General features: G+C 32.0%; 1 protein-coding gene and 1 long non-coding RNA gene across 9 annotated transcripts; one reads left to right on the top strand and one right to left on the bottom strand.

The window, feature by feature from the left end:
* Positions 1–2,126: 2,126 nt before the first annotated feature.
* On the bottom strand, positions 2,127–2,876 carry LOC138342784 (secreted RxLR effector protein 161-like). The gene has a single exon (XM_069294678.1). It carries the CDS (start codon positions 2,874–2,876, stop codon positions 2,127–2,129), a length of 750 nt encoding a protein of 249 aa, XP_069150779.1.
* A 9,353-nt stretch (positions 2,877–12,229) lies between these two features.
* Positions 12,230–16,650, top strand: LOC104646748 (uncharacterized). 8 transcript variants are annotated; one of them, XR_003246191.2, is made up of 6 exons: positions 12,230–12,460; positions 12,730–12,843; positions 13,134–13,272; positions 14,311–14,441; positions 14,555–14,678; positions 16,156–16,650. It is a non-coding gene; the product is annotated as an uncharacterized lncRNA (long non-coding RNA). The 8 variants fall into 8 exon arrangements; XR_003246192.2 differs by having other exon boundaries at positions 12,352–12,460; positions 12,738–12,843; XR_740953.4 differs by having other exon boundaries at positions 12,304–12,460; positions 12,730–13,272.
* Positions 16,651–19,484: the final 2,834 nt, after the last annotated feature.

Raw genomic sequence — 19,484 nt, forward strand, 5'->3', positions numbered from 1 at the left:
TTTACCACTCAAACGCACAGTGAGCTCCTCAACCTCGTGCCTAAGCAGATCCTGATCTTCAATAAGTTGAGCCATCTTGCTCTTTGGATAGCCTCTTCCTTCAATGCACTCGCACTCAACCAAGGTACTCTCGGACATAGTCTGATTAACCGTCCCAACCTTTCCAACACTGAGAGGAATTTGAAAATGTTTGAATACTTCTGTAAGGAAGTATCCGTAGCCCATTCCATGAACACCTTTCCTCTTGATGACGGTTTTGTAGATATGCTCAAGCATTAGACCTGGGAGATTCAAGGCTTCGAAGCTACACAACATTTCCATTACAAATAAGTCAGCAGTAGTTGCTACTGTCCTCTTTTCAGTGCGAGGAAAGAGAACTTTGTTGATGAACTCAAGACCAATTGGTACTCGCTCTTCATGATTTTCTTATAAATTCCAACAACCTTGGTTGTGGGTGTCTTAGAAATCACAGAAGCAAACTCAGAAAAGCAAGTTCTGCCCAGTACAGACAGGGTCCCCTCTCTAGGCACCCTAAGAATTTTGCTCAACACACCCTCATCTAGATGTACAACAATGTAATTTACCCGTGTGAAGATGCTCCCATCTTCCTTGAATTGAACATTATAGTAAAATTCGCGAACTTCTTCTTCATGGAGGATGGGGGATTTTCTGTTGAACAAGTGTAGCCAAGATTGGATCTCTACCATATCGTGAAGAGAGTCCATGACGGTAAGATTTATGATTCCCATATCAAAATCTCTTCCTGCCAAGATGGCTTGCTTTCTCAGGCTGTCAACAACTTCCTGCATGTTGACATCTCTCCTAACTTGGGTACCAGGTCCTTGTGACCCCTTCCTTTTTCCCTCAGAACTCATCTTTTTCGACTTTGTGTTTTCAACCATCTTTGAAACCTTTCCCTTTTTCTTCTCTGACCTTTTCTTCTTAGTTTTCTTTTCCTCTTCCTCACCAGACAACTCAACCACATTAGTCTCAGGCACTTTGAAATTTGATACCTTGAAGGTTCTGGCACTTCTAAGTGTAGCAGTAGAACGTGCACTGGCCTTCAAGGCATCAGCCATAAACTTTTGAGCAGCACACCTAGTGGTAGGTCTTCTCCTAGGGGCCTCTTTGACAACCTTCTCCTTCCCTTTTCTAGATATTTCACCTTCTCTTCGCTCAACCTTCCATTTTACAGGTTCCTCCTCACTTTCAGAGTCAGAGGAGGAGGAAGAAGGGTACCTTCCTATATCAGGAGTTTTATCAAAATTAGGATGAGTGTTTCTTACCTCTTCCCTCTGTAAGACTTCAGTTTGCCCCGCCATTGCTTCTTCCCTCATCATTGCTAAACTCTCAATCACCAACTCTTCACTTGCTGCCAATATATTGGACTCAGATGTCTTATGCTTGGGTACATCTCCTTCAAAGATATTGTCAAGCAGCATATCTTGAAACAGACCAGGTCCAGTAGGCAAGCATGAACTTTTTAGATATATGGCATAGAAAGGGTTGTCGAGGGTGTCTTGGGTCTAGCCTGTACAGGAGACGGAGAATAGAAGGCAAGTGGCTCTATTTCGCTATGAGCATATAGCATCTGTTTGGAGGAAGAGGAGGGAGCAGACATGTTTGACACAAAAGAAAATGGCTTTTCGAACAGAGAGAGGAAGAAGAAGAAACAAAGTTTGCCTTTTTAACTTTTGCTTAAACCCTTCGTGAAATAAGAATAATGTTAAAGGACAATGTGGATTTCAAAAAGAAGTAAATAGGGTTTTTAAAAGGCGTGAAAAGGTGTCAGGTCCGTGCTTGGATGTGTCATTTGAGAGAGAAATGATGGGACTAACGGTCAGAGTGACCGATGACTGACACGTGGCATTATCAATGGTCAAAATTTTCAGTTTCAAATTAATGTATAAATGCTAACCTTGACAGGCACCAGGTACCATAGCACAGTTACGACTTCATTCCCTAATTGTTCTAGTCATTTCTTTTGCTAAGCAGGTCCTTCCTGAAAGTATACCTACAAAAGGTACAAAAAGGATCTTTATTCAGATATTTAAATATTCACACAAAGGATACCTGCACTATAATTTTAGCCATCAAGGGAGTTTAACTATTGGAAGCTAAGAACATCACTTAGAGATCAACATGCCCAACTTCAACCGATTTCTCTCAAATTGATCTTTACTGAGAGCCTTGGTGAAGATATCTGCAATTTGCTCCTCCCTTGGACAATATGTGAGTACAATATTTCTCTTCTCAACAATATATCTCAAGAAGTGATGTATAACATCAATATGCGTTGTTCTCTTATGATGGACTGGATTCTTTCCCATACTAAAAGCACTAGTATTGTCACACATAAGAGGAATTGCTTTGATGTGAATCCCAAAATCTTCCAAGTGTTGTCTGATCCACAGCAACTGAGAACAGCAGGCTGCAGCAGCTACATACTCAGCTTCAGCAGTTGAAAGAGCCACAGAGTTCTGCTTCTTGGTTCCCCAAAAGATGAGTGATGATTCAAGGAAACGAGTCATTCCAGAGGTACTCTTCCCGTCAACTTGAAAACCAGCAAAATCAGCATCTGCAAAACCAACTAGGTCAAAAGTGTCACCTGCTGGATAGAAGAGAACAAGGTCCCCTATTTTCTTCAAGTATCTGAGAATACGTTTTGCACCCTTCAAGTGTGAATCACGAGGGCATGCTTGAAACCTGGCACACATTCCAACACTATAAATAATATCAGGCCTTCTAGCAGTCAGATACAACAAGGATCCAATGATTCCCATGTACATTGATTGATTCACAAGAGGATCAGATTCCTCTACTACAAGCTTGGAATTTGTTCCCACAGGAGTATCAATAGGTTTAGAGTCAATCATATTGAATTTCTTCAGCAGCTCCTTAATGTACTTCTCCTGACAAATTGAAATCCCATTTGATGATTTCTTGATTTGAAGACCAAGGAAGAATGTCAGTTCACCCATCATGCTCATTTCAAATTCCTTTCCCATTAATGCTGAGAATTCTTCACACAAATGTTTTGAAGTAGCTCCAAAAATTATGTCATCTACATACACTTGAATGATAAACAATTCTTGTTCTCTTTTTAATAAGAATAAAGTATTGTCTATCTTGCCTCTTATGAAACCATTCTTCAACAGAAACATTGATAGCCTTTCATACCATGCTCTTGGAGCCTGCTTCAGACCATACAGGGCCTTATTCAATCTGAACACATGATCTGGTAGCTCAGCATCTTCAAAACTATGAGGTTGTTTGACAAATACTTCCTCTTTGAGATCTCCATTCAGAAATGCACTCTTCACATCTATTTGATACAGCTTGAACCCCGTGAATGCAGCAAAAGCTATTAAAACTCTAATAGCCGCCATTCTGGAAACAGGTGCAAAAGTCTCATCATAGTCTATTCCCTCTTCTTGATTGTATCCTTGAACCACCAACCTGGATTTATTTCTAGTAATCGCTCCATTTTCATCAAGCTTGTTTCTGAAAATCCATCTGGTTCCTATTACTGTTTTGCCTTCAGCTCGAGGAGCCAGGTACCATACCTTGCTTCTTTCAAACTGATGAAGTTCTTCTTTCATAAAGTTGATCCAATCTGCATCACCTAATGCTTCTTTCACATTCTTGGGCTCAATAGATGATATGAATGCTGAGAATGCAACTAGATTTCTTGTTTTTGATCTAGTATGAATTCCAGAATTCAAGGGAGAAATAAGATTATCAAGAGGATGTGATGAACTATGCTTTCATCCTGATCTTGGAGCAGATTGGTTGAGCTGATCAGCATGTTCTTCTTCATCAATAGAGACATCATTTTCTGGGAAGTTTGATGTACTCTGGCTGGAATTCTGAGTAGTACCAGGTACCTCATCTCCCTTTTCAAACTCATCAGCCTCTTCAGGTAGATTCTGATTCTGATCATCACAATCATTTTTCAGGTGTTGTTCTGTATCAGCTTCACTTCCTTCAATTTTCTTTGAATTAAACAGTTTCATCACATCATCTTCATCATTTGATCCATTATTCTTCAATCTTCCATCTTCATCAAATACAACATGAATACTTTCTTCAATGCATTGAGTTCGTTTTGTTGAATATTCTGTAAGTCTTGCTAGATAAAGAATATCCAACAAACACTCCTTCATCACTCCTAGGATCAAATTTACCCAAATCATCCTTTCCATTGTTCAGCACAAAACACCTGCATCCAAATGCTCTAAGATAGCTCAGCATAGGCTTTCTGTTGTTGAGCAGCTCATAGGGGGTTTTATTCAAAACAACTCTTATCAGACACCTGTTGGTAACATGACATGTTGTGTTAATAGCTTCAGCCTAGAAATTTTGAGGAGATTTGATTCAATAATCATAGTTCTGGCAATATTCACCACTACTCCATTTTGTTGAGGAGTTTTTGGAGCAGAAAAATTATGACTCGTACCATTCTCCATGCAGAATTTATCTAGTTTTGAGTTATCAAACTCAGTACCATGATCAGATCGAATGCCGCAAATGACTTGATTCAATTTGGTTTGAATCATTTTGAAAAACACCACCAACTCTTCAGTTGTGTCTGCCTTTGATTTCAAGAATCTTGTCCATGTATATCTAGAGTAGTCATCAACAATCACCAAAATGTACTTCTTGCCATTTCTGCTTTGAACTTTCAAGGGTCCACACAAGTCCATGTGAAGAAGCTCTAGTGTTCTTGATGAAGTTACTTGCTTTTTGAGCTTAAAGGATGATCTGATTTGTTTTCCTCTAACACAAGCTTCACAGACTTTATTTTCAGCAAACTTCAGCTTTGGCAGACCTCGAACCAGGTCCTTAGAAATCAGTTTGTTCAACAAAGATGAGCTCACATGCCCCAGCCTACGATGCCAAAGATCAGCATTCTCATTCGGAGCACTAATACATGTCAGGTCATCTCCAAGAGACGTTTTTAAGTTGGCCACATACATATTTTTACTTCTTTGAGCAGTGAGAATTACCTTCTTTGTAGTTAAACTCACCACGGTGCACTTCTCAAAAGTAAATTTGACTTTATTTCCTTTGTCACAGATTTGAGACACGCTCAACAAACTGTACTTCAACCCATCCACATGATACACATTGTTAATTGAATCTTCAAGAGATTTTCCTACTTTGCCAACTCCCAAAATGTACCCCTTCTTACCATCACCAAAAGAGACACCTCCTCTTTGAAGTGTCTTGAGTGAGAGGAAATTTTTCACATCACCAGTCATATGTTTAGAGCATCCACTGTCCATATACAAACATTGACTGCTGCTCCTCTCACTCACCTGCACCAAGAATCACTTGTTTAGCTTGGGAACCCATTTCAATTTGAGTTCCCAGAAGGCAGACAAAGGAGTGATTAGATTGTATTAAGTCCAATAGGGTAGATTTTGAAGCTTTCTAACAAAGGACATTGCGGCAGTAACAGATTTTTTCTTTGAACATCTGTTAGTTGAAACATGCTTTGGAGGACCATGTCTCTCTTTTGGTAAATTTTGCCTATCAGCATAATTAGAGAGTCTTTCATAGGAGTTTCTCTAGCTGGTACACTCTCACTTTAAATGCTCATTCTTACCACAATGAAGACATAGTAGATTGTCTGACACAAACACATACTTACTGTGAGGATTATAAGGATGAGTGATGTTCAAACTTCCTAGTCCTTTCTTATTGAAATTACTCTGGTTTGTTGCATTTGACAATAACTTTGAGGATTTTGTCCACTTAAGAGAATTTTCAAGTTCTTCCTTAAGTTGACAATATCCTTTTCTAATTTGTTGCTCTTTTCCAACGACAGACCAAGGTTTTTCTCAGAGTTTTTAAATTTTTCTTGAATTTCAGCTTGTAGACCATTTGACATTCCATTTAGCTTTTCAGCTTCTTCAGTTATCTGATTCAACTGGTTCTTAAGTTCAGAATTATCAGACTCTAGAAACACCATCCTTGACATTTTCTCTTCAAGTTTAACTTTGTTTTTCAGTTAAACTGTCAAATTCGGCATTCATGGTGTCTCTTTCAGATGTTAACTCAATTACAGAATCAATCATGACTTTTTCAAAAGTTCTCAATTTTTTAAGAGAATATTTATCCAAGTCATTTTTCATGTCAAGAAGAGTTACCTGGTTGTCCTCTTCTTCATTTTCTGTATGAGCCATGAGAGCAAACATTTCATTGAAAATGGTTTCCTCCTCATGTACAGCCACCATAGACACATCATTTGGTTCATCAGGGTCTTCTGAATCACTTGAAGAATCACCCCATGCAGCAAGAGCTTTTTTGACCACCAAATCTGCAGCAGCTCTTCGATCTCTCTTACCAAGTAGCAGGTTCCTTCTATTTTCTTTGTTACTTCTTGGTTTTTGATGTTCCTTGTTTTCATTCTTGAGCAGAGGACACTCTCTGATAAAGTGCCCAACTTTTCCACACTTGTAGCATGTATCACCTTGAGTAGCATTTCGAGTACCATTTGTTCCTCTTTTAAAAACTTTGTTTTTTCTCACAATTTTTTGAAATCTGCTGATGAGATATGCCATATCATCATCACTTGAATCTTCATCTGATTTGTACTTCAGCATCAATGACTTATCCTTTTTGGCTTCCTTCTTTGATAAATCGTAATTTTCATTTATCTCATGTGTCTTCATATTTCCAATAAAAGCATCCATAGTCAGCACATTCAAATCTTTGGCTTCTGTAATGGCATAAACCTTGCTTTCCCAAGATTTTGGAAGAATTCGAAGCAATTTTGTGACTTGTTTGGTCATGCTTATAGGTTCACCAAGACTTCGCAGCTCATTTGTAATGGAAGACAATTTTGTGAACATGTCATGAATTGTTCTCCTTACTTCATTTTGAAGTTTTCATACCGTAAGGTAAGCATATCAATCTTTGATTCCTTGACTTGTTCAGTTCCTTCATGAGTAGTCTTCAAACAGTCCCAAATTTCCTTAGCAGACTTACAAGCTGACCCTGTTGAATTCATCAGGTCCTATCCAACAGACAAGAAGAGTTTTTGCTTTATAGACCTTTTCAATCTTTTTTCTATCAGCTTCGTCGTATTTCTGTCTAGGCTTTAGAACAAGATTAGTTTTCTTTCCATACTTTTCGTCCATCATCGGAATAAACGGTCCATCAAGTACAATATCCCATAACTCGCTGTCTTCAGCCATGAGGTAATCATGCATTCTAACTTTCCACCAACTGTAAAAATGTCCATTGAAACGGGGAGGTCTTGTTGACGACTGACCTTCTTCAAGATTATGTGGAGCAGCCATTCTAGAACAAATATCACTTCCTTGGTGTTAACCAAATAGGGAGTGTCTGCTCTGATATCACTTGATAGAATATATGCCTTCACTTAACAGAATAATGGACCAGGTCCCTTACTACACTAATGAATATAACAAGAAATTTAAATGCAGTAAAATCAACACAATGATTTTACGTGGAAACCTCCTTGCTTAAGGGAGTAAAACCACGACCTGTCTCATAATATTTTCAATCGTTTTCACTAATCTTCAAAATAAAAAGTAAAACACGATTACAACAAATGTGATAAAAAGTTTTTAATCTCACATTTAAGCAATAGTCTCTATTGCTTAACAAGCCTAAGTAGAAAACAATCTACCCACTAAGCTATCCCACTTGGACAACCTAGACTTTTAATACTACCCACTGATTCCTTTATAGTTTCAGGAATAGATTACAATATAAGAACAAGAGAATATATTCTTAAATAGCTACACTAAATGCTCCAGAGATTTCTGCTGTTCTTGGAATAATTCTGTCTTTGCTTGGTAGTAGCCTTTGCAAGAGTTCTTGAAAAATTTCTTATCAAGTTGCAGAAACTACCAAAGATGTTTAGGAAAGTGTCTTTTATATGGACAAATCACTTTCCTTAAACTCTTTGCCATTGGTTGGAGAAGTCTGACTTTATGACGCCATCGGGAAGTGTACACCTAGTTTCTGCACCATTGGTAGTCAACAAGCTCGTCACCATGAGAGCCTGGTACCTCTACAAGGTCCCTGGGTTTGTTTCATCTTCAACACTCAAGTAAGAAACCTGGTACCTTTACAAGGTCCCTAAGTTTGTCAAATCATCAAAACTACAAATAAAAGAAATTAATTTGCAACCTCGGGTACTATGAGGAGATTAAATTTCTTAAGGGAACACAGTGATTTCGGTGGACTAGGATTAAAAGTTCTTTCTGTCAATTTCATCTTATTTATATTTTTATGTATTTTTTACTAACCTTAATATATATGATAACAAAGATTGCTTAATTGTTTTTTCTCATGCAAGTTTGACTTTGTTATGTTTGTTTGATAGAAAAAACATAAGATAAAAGAAAATTTGGTTAAGAAGTAAAGAAATCAAGAAATTAAATGTTATAAATATGGATTAGCTTCTTATAGACACATGAAGGGGGTTGTGGAGAAAAGTGGGTTAATGTTGTCACAATTCATACTATCTTGAGTATCCTCCGGAAAGTGGTTTAATATTGTCACAATTCATACCATCTTGAGTATCGTCCACATTAAACTAACTCGGTGAGAGGTCTAAAGACTAACTTGAAACAACCCAACAATATCAAAATAGCTCAAGTTCATCATAAACAAAGGAAAAATAGTTTAGAAATAAGAGGATTGAGTCCTCATCAACTCTATTCAACCGTTTAAACAATCATTGCGAAAAATGACCTCTAAGATTTGAAAGTCACCATACCAAAACTCTAATATAAATTAAGATGGGGATGCAACCCCGAAAGCTAAAAATATAAATCTGATAATAATGTCTTTGTCCGAAAATATGGACAAGCAAATAAGAAGAACCCACGGCAACTCGAAAGATGTATCTCACCCTATTTAGCATTTTTATTTTTGCGAAGTTTAATTTGTTCCTTACGCTTCCTAGAAATGAGTTTGTAGCTTCAAATAAAGCTTAAATTGATTAGCAGTTAAATTTCAAGTTATTATCATGTTCAATGAGAACGGAAGCATCTAAGTAATTTTCCTTGACATTTTTGTGAATTAGAGTTTGTATATATGGCGTTAATGACGTAAGGTTCGTGTCTATTCTACCCTCCCTAACCTCTCTTTCATAGGATTTCACTAGATATGTCATATATTGTTATTGTAGATTCATTATGACAAATTTTTATTTTATAACATTCATGATTTTATGAACTTTATTTAGTCACCTGGGTAATTTTAAAAGTGGTAAGCTCCTAACTATAAACTTAAATTAGGAAAATTCCAACAAAAAAACACCATTTTTAACCTTTAAGCTATTCACTGTGACGGCACAAATACCATTTTTGTACAGAAATATAGATACTTATTCTCAAAAAAGTTTTAAAAAGCTAAACTTAAAAGAACAAATTAACATGGGACTCAGTCACATTAAAAAATAAAAGTTTTCTATAAGAATTTTCAAATAATAAACCAGTGATGCATACGTCTAAAAATCTTTGTATTTGTAAATCTTTGTATTTGTAAATGTATGGTATAAGCAATGTTTGCAATATGCAAAATTTTGGGTATAAAATAATATTTACATTTATTTATTAAATTAGGTAAGTTATATACTCCCCATTGATTTTACCTGGATTTTTGGGCTAATATCATCTCTCAACTTGAATCCAAACTTAGAGCTCATTCTTATGATATAATTATGAACAAAAAGTATCATTTAACTATCCTAAACTTTGCAATAAACATCTTCTTGGGGAGCAAGCACATACACAATATCCTAAACGTGTCCTTATTTTTATTTTGGTACTCCATCTTAACTTTTTTCCATTTTAACCCTTAAATTTCATTTTTATGTACCATTAAAACACAAAATACTTTTTTATCATTATTTATTTATTTACTAGGTATAATTAGCCGTGTTCTCATGGGATTGAACTATGTTATTATTATGTTATTAAGCTCACATTGATTATTCGGTAATATTCAGATTTTCGATATAGACACTACATTGTCAAGATCATTTTATCTTAAGGGAATTCAAAATATTAAAAGTGCTATATCTTATTTTATTTTTATCTTCTTATACAAAATTATGACTGATATAGTTACTTTAAGTATAAGAAAGACGTATACAAAATCTCCATGGAAATAGTTGGTCAGAAGTAATGAAACTTTCTAAATTGCAAGAGTTTAATAATGAACAACACCAGACATTAAAGAAGAGATCAAAAGACCTCGAACAACAACACTCTCTAGTAAAGTGGAACGTCACGTTCATACAAGAACATAATTCACTAATTCAAATGGAGGACCTTCGGCTCCTTTCTTATGATCCTAAAATTTTTAGTATCATAAATATTTTTCCTCATCGTCTCAGAATAGTCACTACTATTGCTTAGGTTTATATCACCAGCCTAATTTGGAATTGAACCATAGTTATTGTTATTGAACTAGATATTCCTAACCAAAACTTCTACACATATCACATTAAAATCTCAAAGCATAATTTTCTAATTGCTTGAACTCAAAAATTTTCATAAAAAATAATAAAGACAACCTTACTTTCCTAACAATCAAGAAGAAAAACACATATTGTTTAACATATTTTTGACAGAGATAGTCTATCAGACATTATCCAAGTATATAGTTCACAAATTTAATTGAAAGAAGCCAAAAGAAAGAATTATTACTTCGTTATCAAAAAGCATAAAACAAAACTTGATCAAAAGAAAGAGTTATCACTGCGGCAAAAATGATCTTTAGAGACAATAATAAATGTCCCTGGAAAAAGTCCATAGCAATATTGAATGTGATGAAAATTGATTAGTGTAGGTAAAGACTCTAGCACTCTTCATTTTTGTGCATATTCATTGCCGATAAAAAATATTTTTGTTTTAGTGTATTTTGGACATTTATTTGTTTCAAGAAAACTTGATCTCTTATTATGCCTAAAAAGAAGAGACAAAGAAATATAACAAATAAGTTAACTTGGGATAAAAGAAGCGCACTAATAGTCTCTATACAAATATTCTAGGAAGGGTGCAATGACATATAAAATGTTTGTACCTAAGAATGAGCAATAAAAACTAACTGTGGCAAAAAAGAGCAATCTATTTGGTTCTTTTATTTAACTTCAGCATTTATTGTGTATCAGCTATCACATATTTATTGTTCTGTGCTATTAAATATAACACAAATCACAAGAAATTTTCCCAAAAAGTAAACGAAAAAAACATCAGAAAGAGACAAAAAAAGAAAATAAATTTTCAATCATCCTCACTGAAACTTTTAACTAAGTTAAAAAAAAGACACGAAAATATAAAAAAGAAATTGCAATACATACATGAATTACTATGATTTATACTAAAAGATTAAACTTTATTACATTGCAGAAAGAAAACTTTGAGAAATGAAACACACTTCATAAGACGCTTAATTAATGTATTTAAATTTAACTCACCTATAGCGAAAAAAATGTACAAATAATAATGACAGAAATAAATGTTTTGTTAATAAAGAACCAAATAGTTAATTGAACCATTTCAGCAATTTTGTGAGTTGCGGACTGAGAGGTGCAAGAGTAGTAACGTCACACTGCAATTAAAACCATTTTCTTTGTTTATAGGAATCACCCTGTAGGAAGGGAAGAAAAGAAGATCGATTTTTAATCATCCTTGCTGAAATTTTTCACAAAATTTAAAGAAGGTCACCAAAATAGTAAAAAAAAATTGTCATAATTACATAAATAACTATGACTTATAGTAAAGATTAATCTTCATGCCGTAGAAAGAAGAAAAATGTAAGGAATGAAACAAACTTCATAAGAAGCATGATTAATGAATTTGATTGCGACTGCCCTATAACGAAAAAAAGCTACAAATAATAGTGCAGAAAATCCTTCTATTTATATTAAAGAAACTGTAGGTCACAGCTCTTTGGAAAAGTCAAAACCCTTCGGAAAGGTGACAACCTTAGATAAAAGTCACAACTTTTCATGAAAGCCGCAACTCTTCATATAAGTCGTAACTCTTCCTAAAAGTCACAACTTATTATAAAAGGCGCAACTTTTCATAAAATCATAACTTTTCATAAAAATCGCAATTTTTCAAAAAGTCACAACTTTTCATGAAAGGAGAAAGCTAGTTTTGGTTACACCACATAGGGGCTTCTAGGTTTTTCCTTTATATATATATATATATATATATCCTATATATCCATATTTAGAATAGGGAGTTGAGAAGGACTAACACACTCCAAAAAGTAAATTTCAATTGAGTACAACCGAACATGTAGCCTTTCACAATGACACGTATGAATAAATACAGGACAACTGGCTAAGGATATTGTAGGAGCTCGTGACATCTGTTTTTCCACTATGATACATTCTTGTTCCTTTCTACAAACAAAGAGCTTTAAGTAAACATGCCCACTGAAACTCATGTTACACTAGGTATGCAATTCCGCTTGCTTTATTTCTTTGTTCTCATTTTAGTTTTTGTCGATTTTTTCATTTGATAGGTTTGGATGAAGTTTTTTTTCAATTTTGGTATTTGGGTTTGGCTAATGTTGCAGGCATAAAATTTAAACTTGATTAGATGTTGTTATGGTCGTCATTTTCTCCTTCTCTTCTCTGTCGTCCCCTGTTTACATATTTGTATTTCAATTCTTAGTTATTGAAGTGCAGTGTTTCTTATGTAGATGTTTTTTCAATTTGTTAAGTTTTTCAGGTAGGTCATTGCATATACCTTGAGAAAAAAGGAAAGGAAAGAATTTGAACAGATGAGATGTTGGGAACATCGAGTTCTCTCTACTCTCTTTCTCAATTATATATATGTAATTTTCCTTTCCTTTGATAAATTGAGCACCAATACGTGAACTTGAATCCCCAATTTAGGTTACTTTTGAAATGGTTTCTACATGATTTTGATCTTATATAAACCTATTTCTATAAATGACTGTGACAGAGGACCTTTTATCTTAGAAAAAATATTCTATACCTCTTCCCAGTAAATACAGAGAAATACTCAAAATTACATGTCACGTATGGGTATGTAAACAAAGCAACAAATTTATACTGGTCAAATGGCATTATCACTTAATATTCTCTCCAATGCTTGAATCAGCTTTGGAGAAATCACTTCAATTCGGCATAATCGACTATTTCTAGTACGAGAGACAACTCTTTCTCAGTTGAGTATGTCTGCTCAACCAACTCTACAAGAATGTTGGAAAGAAATTGAAATCTTACAAGTGTTTGCTAAGGTAAATATTTATTTTTGGTATGTCAAAATAGGAAAGTCATATCTCTTATAAAATATTTTCTTCTCAAAATAGGAAAGTCATATTTTCTTGTTATATGTGAAGATCCATTTTTTTTGGCTCATCCATCAGTTGAAATGTGTGTCCATTTCTCGAATGATTGATTGCCTCTCTAAATTGTTTGACATTCCTCTTGGTTTTGTTAAACCTTTTAGTCAAATGTCTTTCTTGTGTCATGAAAAATGGTGAAATAGTTTAAAGTTTGAAACTTAATTTTTTATTTGCAACATCATATCGTGTAATCGGAACCTCATATTTTCCTCCTCAAGGTAGGAATAAGGTCTACGTACTCTCTACCCTCTAAGAGGGCATTTATGAGACCACACTGATTTTATTGTTTTGCTGCAAAAACATACATGAATGCAGTAAAGTTAAACAAAAACAATGTGTAAATGGGCTTCCATTGTAGTGTGAAGTCACAAACATGGAAATACATTAACCAAAGAGCAAAGGGAAGCTAGAGTTTTATAGTATCACAAACACACACCAAAGATAAGGATTTCTTGATTATATTTTATATGAATGTCATTAACATTGCTCATATTAAAATGTCAAAAGTCCAAGTCTAAATTTCATCACCGGCTTCTGTAAAACATACTTTGAGCTGATAATTCGAGAGTATGGTTATTAATTTGTGGTTTATAGATTAATTTTACTTTACAAAGTCTTGCAACTTGAATTAGGTTTTTTGAATTTACTTATGAAAGACGTATGAGTTTTAACTTCAAGTACTATAGATTTTGACTTAATGATATTTTTATATTTTTAAATATATTTTTTATTCTGTTATTCTACTTGTGAGTTACATTTTTGGGGGCTATTTGAGTGACCCATAATTTTGTGGACGACTCTGGTTGTCTAGATTTGGCTAAACCAAAGAAATAAATTGAATTTATTGAGGAGTAACTTGAGACATTTTATGTATGTGATTACTGATGTATACAATGTGTATGTAATATATATGTGATTAATTTCCGGCAGATAAAACTCTTCTATGTTGAGAAAAGAAATGTCAATATCAAATGAGCCGCAAGAGTTTTGTGTGCGTGAATGCTCATGCTGCAAACAAAAGAAGCGTAGAAAGGATAAAAAGGATTTTGAGTACCCAAAATGTAAGCGGAAGAACATTAGTGCCTCAATACTATCTTTTTGTCTTGTAAATTATACTTTGTGAAAAATATAGCATAATATTTATACCTAAATATTAAAATTTCCATGGTTTCAGGCGCATCTTGGAAATTGATCTTATTGATGGCACTCCTTCGGCTACAACATCCATTTCTGATTTATTGGGAGAAACATCATTCTCCGTGACAACAGAAAACATATTTGACATAATTTGCATTAAGGTGAACTCTTATTTACAGATATCATTCCTACTTTGAATGTTTTTCTGCTAGCTACTTCTACACCTCTATTGTTGCAACACCATCTGTCCTGATCAGAAATAGTTTATAGCATATTTATGCTTATTTCTACAAATTCTCTAAATGACTCTTTATTTTTTTCAGAAGCAATTGTTGTATCTTAACCATTTCCATAAGATGTGTCAAATAAACTATTTCAAATTCAGCTAAGGAAATTATCTTGGGACAACTCAAATACCATACATACAACTTTGTTAGTTCTTTCCTATGTGCAAAAAAGAACACTCTTCCGCCCAACACTATTAGGAGGGATTCCAAAATGATCAAGCCTCTATAGATCAGTGAGGTGAGAAACAGAAAACAAGTATTGCATCTGATTTCTCAAGTGAGAAGCTGAAATATGAACCATTCACACTAACAAAAAAAGGTGTAAAAGGTCAGTCTACACTACCAAATTAAAAAAGGGTTGCATAACGACGATTCTCATCCTTATTTTAGACAATTCTATTTTTTAAATATCTATATAAGATTCATAATATCACGTTTGACCTCAAACTACACATAAAGACAACCAAATAGATTCATATTGATTGTTATGACATCTGGTATAGGAACACAACAAGTAGCTTTAGTAACCTTATTTTTTTGTCCATCCATTTGAATTTTGTAGTAAATGTTATTGTCTCCTTTCTTAGAGTGTTTAGAGGTTGATAAAGAGGGATTGACAAGAAAATTGCATTTTTACAAATTGTTTTGGTGCCTAAAATTCTAAAAAGATTTAGTCTTGGTTGGAAATTTGTGTTTTTGTTGCTGTTGTTTTGCCTGTTAGAACAATTTTCAGCGTTTAAATTGATTCAGAAGAGTGTTTGAAGGTTGGGAAAGAGATATTAGCAGTATAAAGTTCAGAATTATCGTGAAGATTTCATTTTTTACGAAGCGTAGTATTACTTTAAATGTTTTTGGATGGTTTATTCTTTTGCTTATTATTTCTTGGTAATTTTGAACTATATGTATCTGTTCTTTACCATTTTCGGGGCTCTTTCAAGAGAGATTCTTACTTTAGTTATTATGTCAAACTGATTCAAGTCCTCAAAGAACAACATGAAAGAGATCACTACTATCTTTTAAATTGTTCAAGGGAAGTGTTTGGGGTAGGAGGAATTCAGAATTAATTTTCCTTAGATTCTTTTTTATTCTTTTCTTTTAAGTAATTAACTATTTATATAGCTGATCAAATGAAAGTGGTTATTATCTCAAACTAATAACAATTATCAACCTAACACTGGATGGACATCATATTATCCGTATTTCATCATCATGCGAGACTGAATAGAGTAAAAGGTCAAAGAAAGATCAAGTGTTTTAGTTTTGCTTGGACCTCTTAGCGTTGCATATAAAGGCAACTTCTGTAGCTCTCTACTTTATATCCTTGACTCAGTTCGAAGACCTTTGATTTCAGTGTTTCAACCATTTTGAGCACTTTGAGTTGATCGAGACTTTCCCGGGATATGTTGAATATGACATCTCAGATGTTGCTTCCGGCCAGCATATTCCCCAGCTGCTCCTCTTTTACCAGTGTATGATTGTAATCCCATAGTACTATGGATATACTATTATGTGCTTCATATTTTCAGTTTCTTACAGACTTTACACTTTCATCAGAAATTACCTCGACTTTTCAGGTTTACTAAACATTTTTCTCAGGTTCCTCGAAGCTATGTTTTTTTCAATGCAGAAGAATAGCTACTAAAAATTATACTCTTAGACTCCAAATATTACATCTGCTAAATTATGAAATGGGCGTGCTCTATGTCAAAACTAAAACATCTGCTGTATCTTTTGGATGTATAACATTAGTTCATGTTTGCAGATCGCTTAAGTAGACACCATACTGACATCAGTTGTACATATACTGAATATTTTTAATAGTATGATATCAACCATTTTTGTCGTAGTCTTACTCTTGCGTCATTAGTATTTTCATAAGCATAATAAGCACATAGCTGCTTCACTGAAGAAATTTCAGCTATATCAGTTTGAATATTGGGCCCGTGCTTTAAATTTTTAAAAATTATTTCATTAAATAGTAAAATATTGTTATTTTATTTTGTGAAATAATTTGGAAGTAGTTTTTTACAAATAAACAAGAAATAATTTTTTTAAAAAACTTTTTTTCCTAAAACTAAAATTTGGTTACTATTCTTCAAATTTGAAATTGAAATTTACTGTTTTGAAATAAAAATTAAAAAAAAAAAAGGAAACTGAAAATTTTGGCAAGTAATTAGGGTTGTTCAAAATTGAATCGAAATTGATAAGCCGAATTGATAAAAAAGTTATTTATTTATAGTATTGGGCTATTGCTTTTGATAACGGTTTTAATTTTTTTTGTTATCGGATTATCGGTTCTTAACGGTTTAAAGTTTTTTCTTAACGGGTTAATTAATAACCCGATAGTAAATTGAATAATTATATTTATTCCATTTTGTATATATTCTCGATTTAGAGTTTAATTTCGTACTTTTATAATCGTCTCAAACACTTATTTATTTTACAATGTAAAAGTATTCGCTTTTGAACAAGATGTAACTTATAAATTCAAATGCATGGTTTATTTGGTTTATCATCTTGTTTCTAAGTGATTTTCAATATTTATTCTTTTGTATCAAATCTTAACAGTTAAATCGATAACCGAACCGATAACGATAAAAAACCGATAAACCAATAACCGATAAGCCATATTTTAATGGTTTTATAACACAAGGGATCCTATTTTTGTCATAAATAAGAGAAAAAAATGTTATGTGTCAGCATCACAAAATTAATGAATAGATTAAATAATAAATGACAGTTTAAGAAATGAAACATTCTTTTAAAGAAAAACATAAATTGAAAACAGTTTTTTTTTAAAAAAAATTACGTTAAGAAAAATATTGATTTTTTCTCTGTTTTTAATAATAATTAATTAATTTATAATAATAATAATAATAATAACTAAATCGTTAGAACCAATTAAATTCTAAATTAATTATAATTTTCAAATTAAATATTAAATATATACTTATTAAGAGATCTATTTAATTGTTTGAATTTTTTATAATTAAAATTACATAAATCATAAAAAAAACGTTTTTAATATTTTAAAGTAATCAATTGTGTGAAGAAATACCACAATTTTATTGGAAATATCAAATTCTAAAAAATCATTTTCAAGCATAGTAAAAAACGATTTTGCTTTTCTTTAAAAAAAATTACAATTTAAAAAGATAAGTTAGAATTTAAAATTTACTATTATAGTTAAAACATAAAGTGGTTAAAAATGGTTCTAACTTTTTTATTTTATCCTCTTACCAATATTTATAGATAATATCTATTTATATATATAAAAGGAGAAGAAGAAATGTCACATGTATCAGCACCAAAAAAAATTATTTTTTTTAAATACTTAAAAATGATAATTACATATAATAGAGTTAGGTAACACATAAATATTTTATTTTTAAAATAGTGTCTGAATTTTTATGTTTTTTTTAATTGATTCTTTTGCCGTTTCTTTTTTTAAAAACATTTGTGATATTTCATAATCATAGATAGTTTATCTATTTAATTATAATTTTAAATAGAGTTTCTATATTATTTTATTAAAAGAAATCAACCATCAGCAAAAAAAAAAAAGGTATGTATAATAATAATAATGCATAATAATAATGATAATAATAATAATAATAATAATAATAATAATAATAATAATAATAATAATAATAATAATAATAATAATCTCTCTCTCTCTCTATATATATATATATATATTCGGAGAAGCAAAATTATTTAAATTTTCTATACTATTTAAATTAATAATATATAGTCAATTTAAATATATATTACGGAAGTTAAAATTGTTCGACGAAAATGGCAGTTACTTTTTCCTTTTTCTAATATTAAATTGATCAATACAACATGTTAACAAAATAAAGAATAAAAAACAATCGAATGATAAATAAATAAATTTAAAAATGATTTTAAACATAAAAGAAGTTAAAAACAGTGATTTTTCGTAAGAAAACAAAATTTATTGATTATTTAACTTATTCTAATATCTAAAATTTAAAAAAAAATAAAGAACTGAAAAATACTAAATATAATAAGTTAATTTAAAATTTAAATTTTAAAAAGCATAAATTAAAATTGTTAGTAGGAAATGGATAGTTACTTTTTCATTTTTTAGATTTATTAAATTTTATATAGCATTTCCTATTTAATAAAAGAAAGAATAAAATAATAATCTAAACAAAATAACTAAATAAAATTTAAAAATAATTTTTTTAGATGAAGAATTTAAAAACAGTGGATATTCGTAAGAAACTAGAATTTATTGATTAGTAAAATTAATCTAAAATTTAAAAAATGTAAAATTGATTAAATTCAATTACTAAAAATTTAAATGATTCAGATACTAAATATAATAAATTAAAAACTGTTGTACGAAAATGGGATACTTACTTTGTCCTTTCCCTTTATTTATTAGAAAATTATATCCATCCAACATAAAAGATTTAAAATAAAATAATAATAATAAATAAATTTTAAAAAATGATTAAAAGAAGAAGTTAATACCAGTGGGTTTTAGTAGGAAATCAGATTTTATTAGTAAAATTAATGGAAAATCTAAAATAAAAATGAAAATAAAGGACAAAAAATACTGTATATAATAAGTAAATTTACTAATTGATTTAAAAAACAGAAGTTACTATGAGTGTAAATTCTAATATGTGGTGTGAAAATTTTATCATT

The sequence above is a fragment of the Solanum lycopersicum genome, chromosome 1 (genome assembly GCF_036512215.1).
Source record: "Solanum lycopersicum chromosome 1, SLM_r2.1".
In the NCBI taxonomy this organism is placed as follows: Eukaryota; Viridiplantae; Streptophyta; class Magnoliopsida; order Solanales; family Solanaceae; genus Solanum; species Solanum lycopersicum.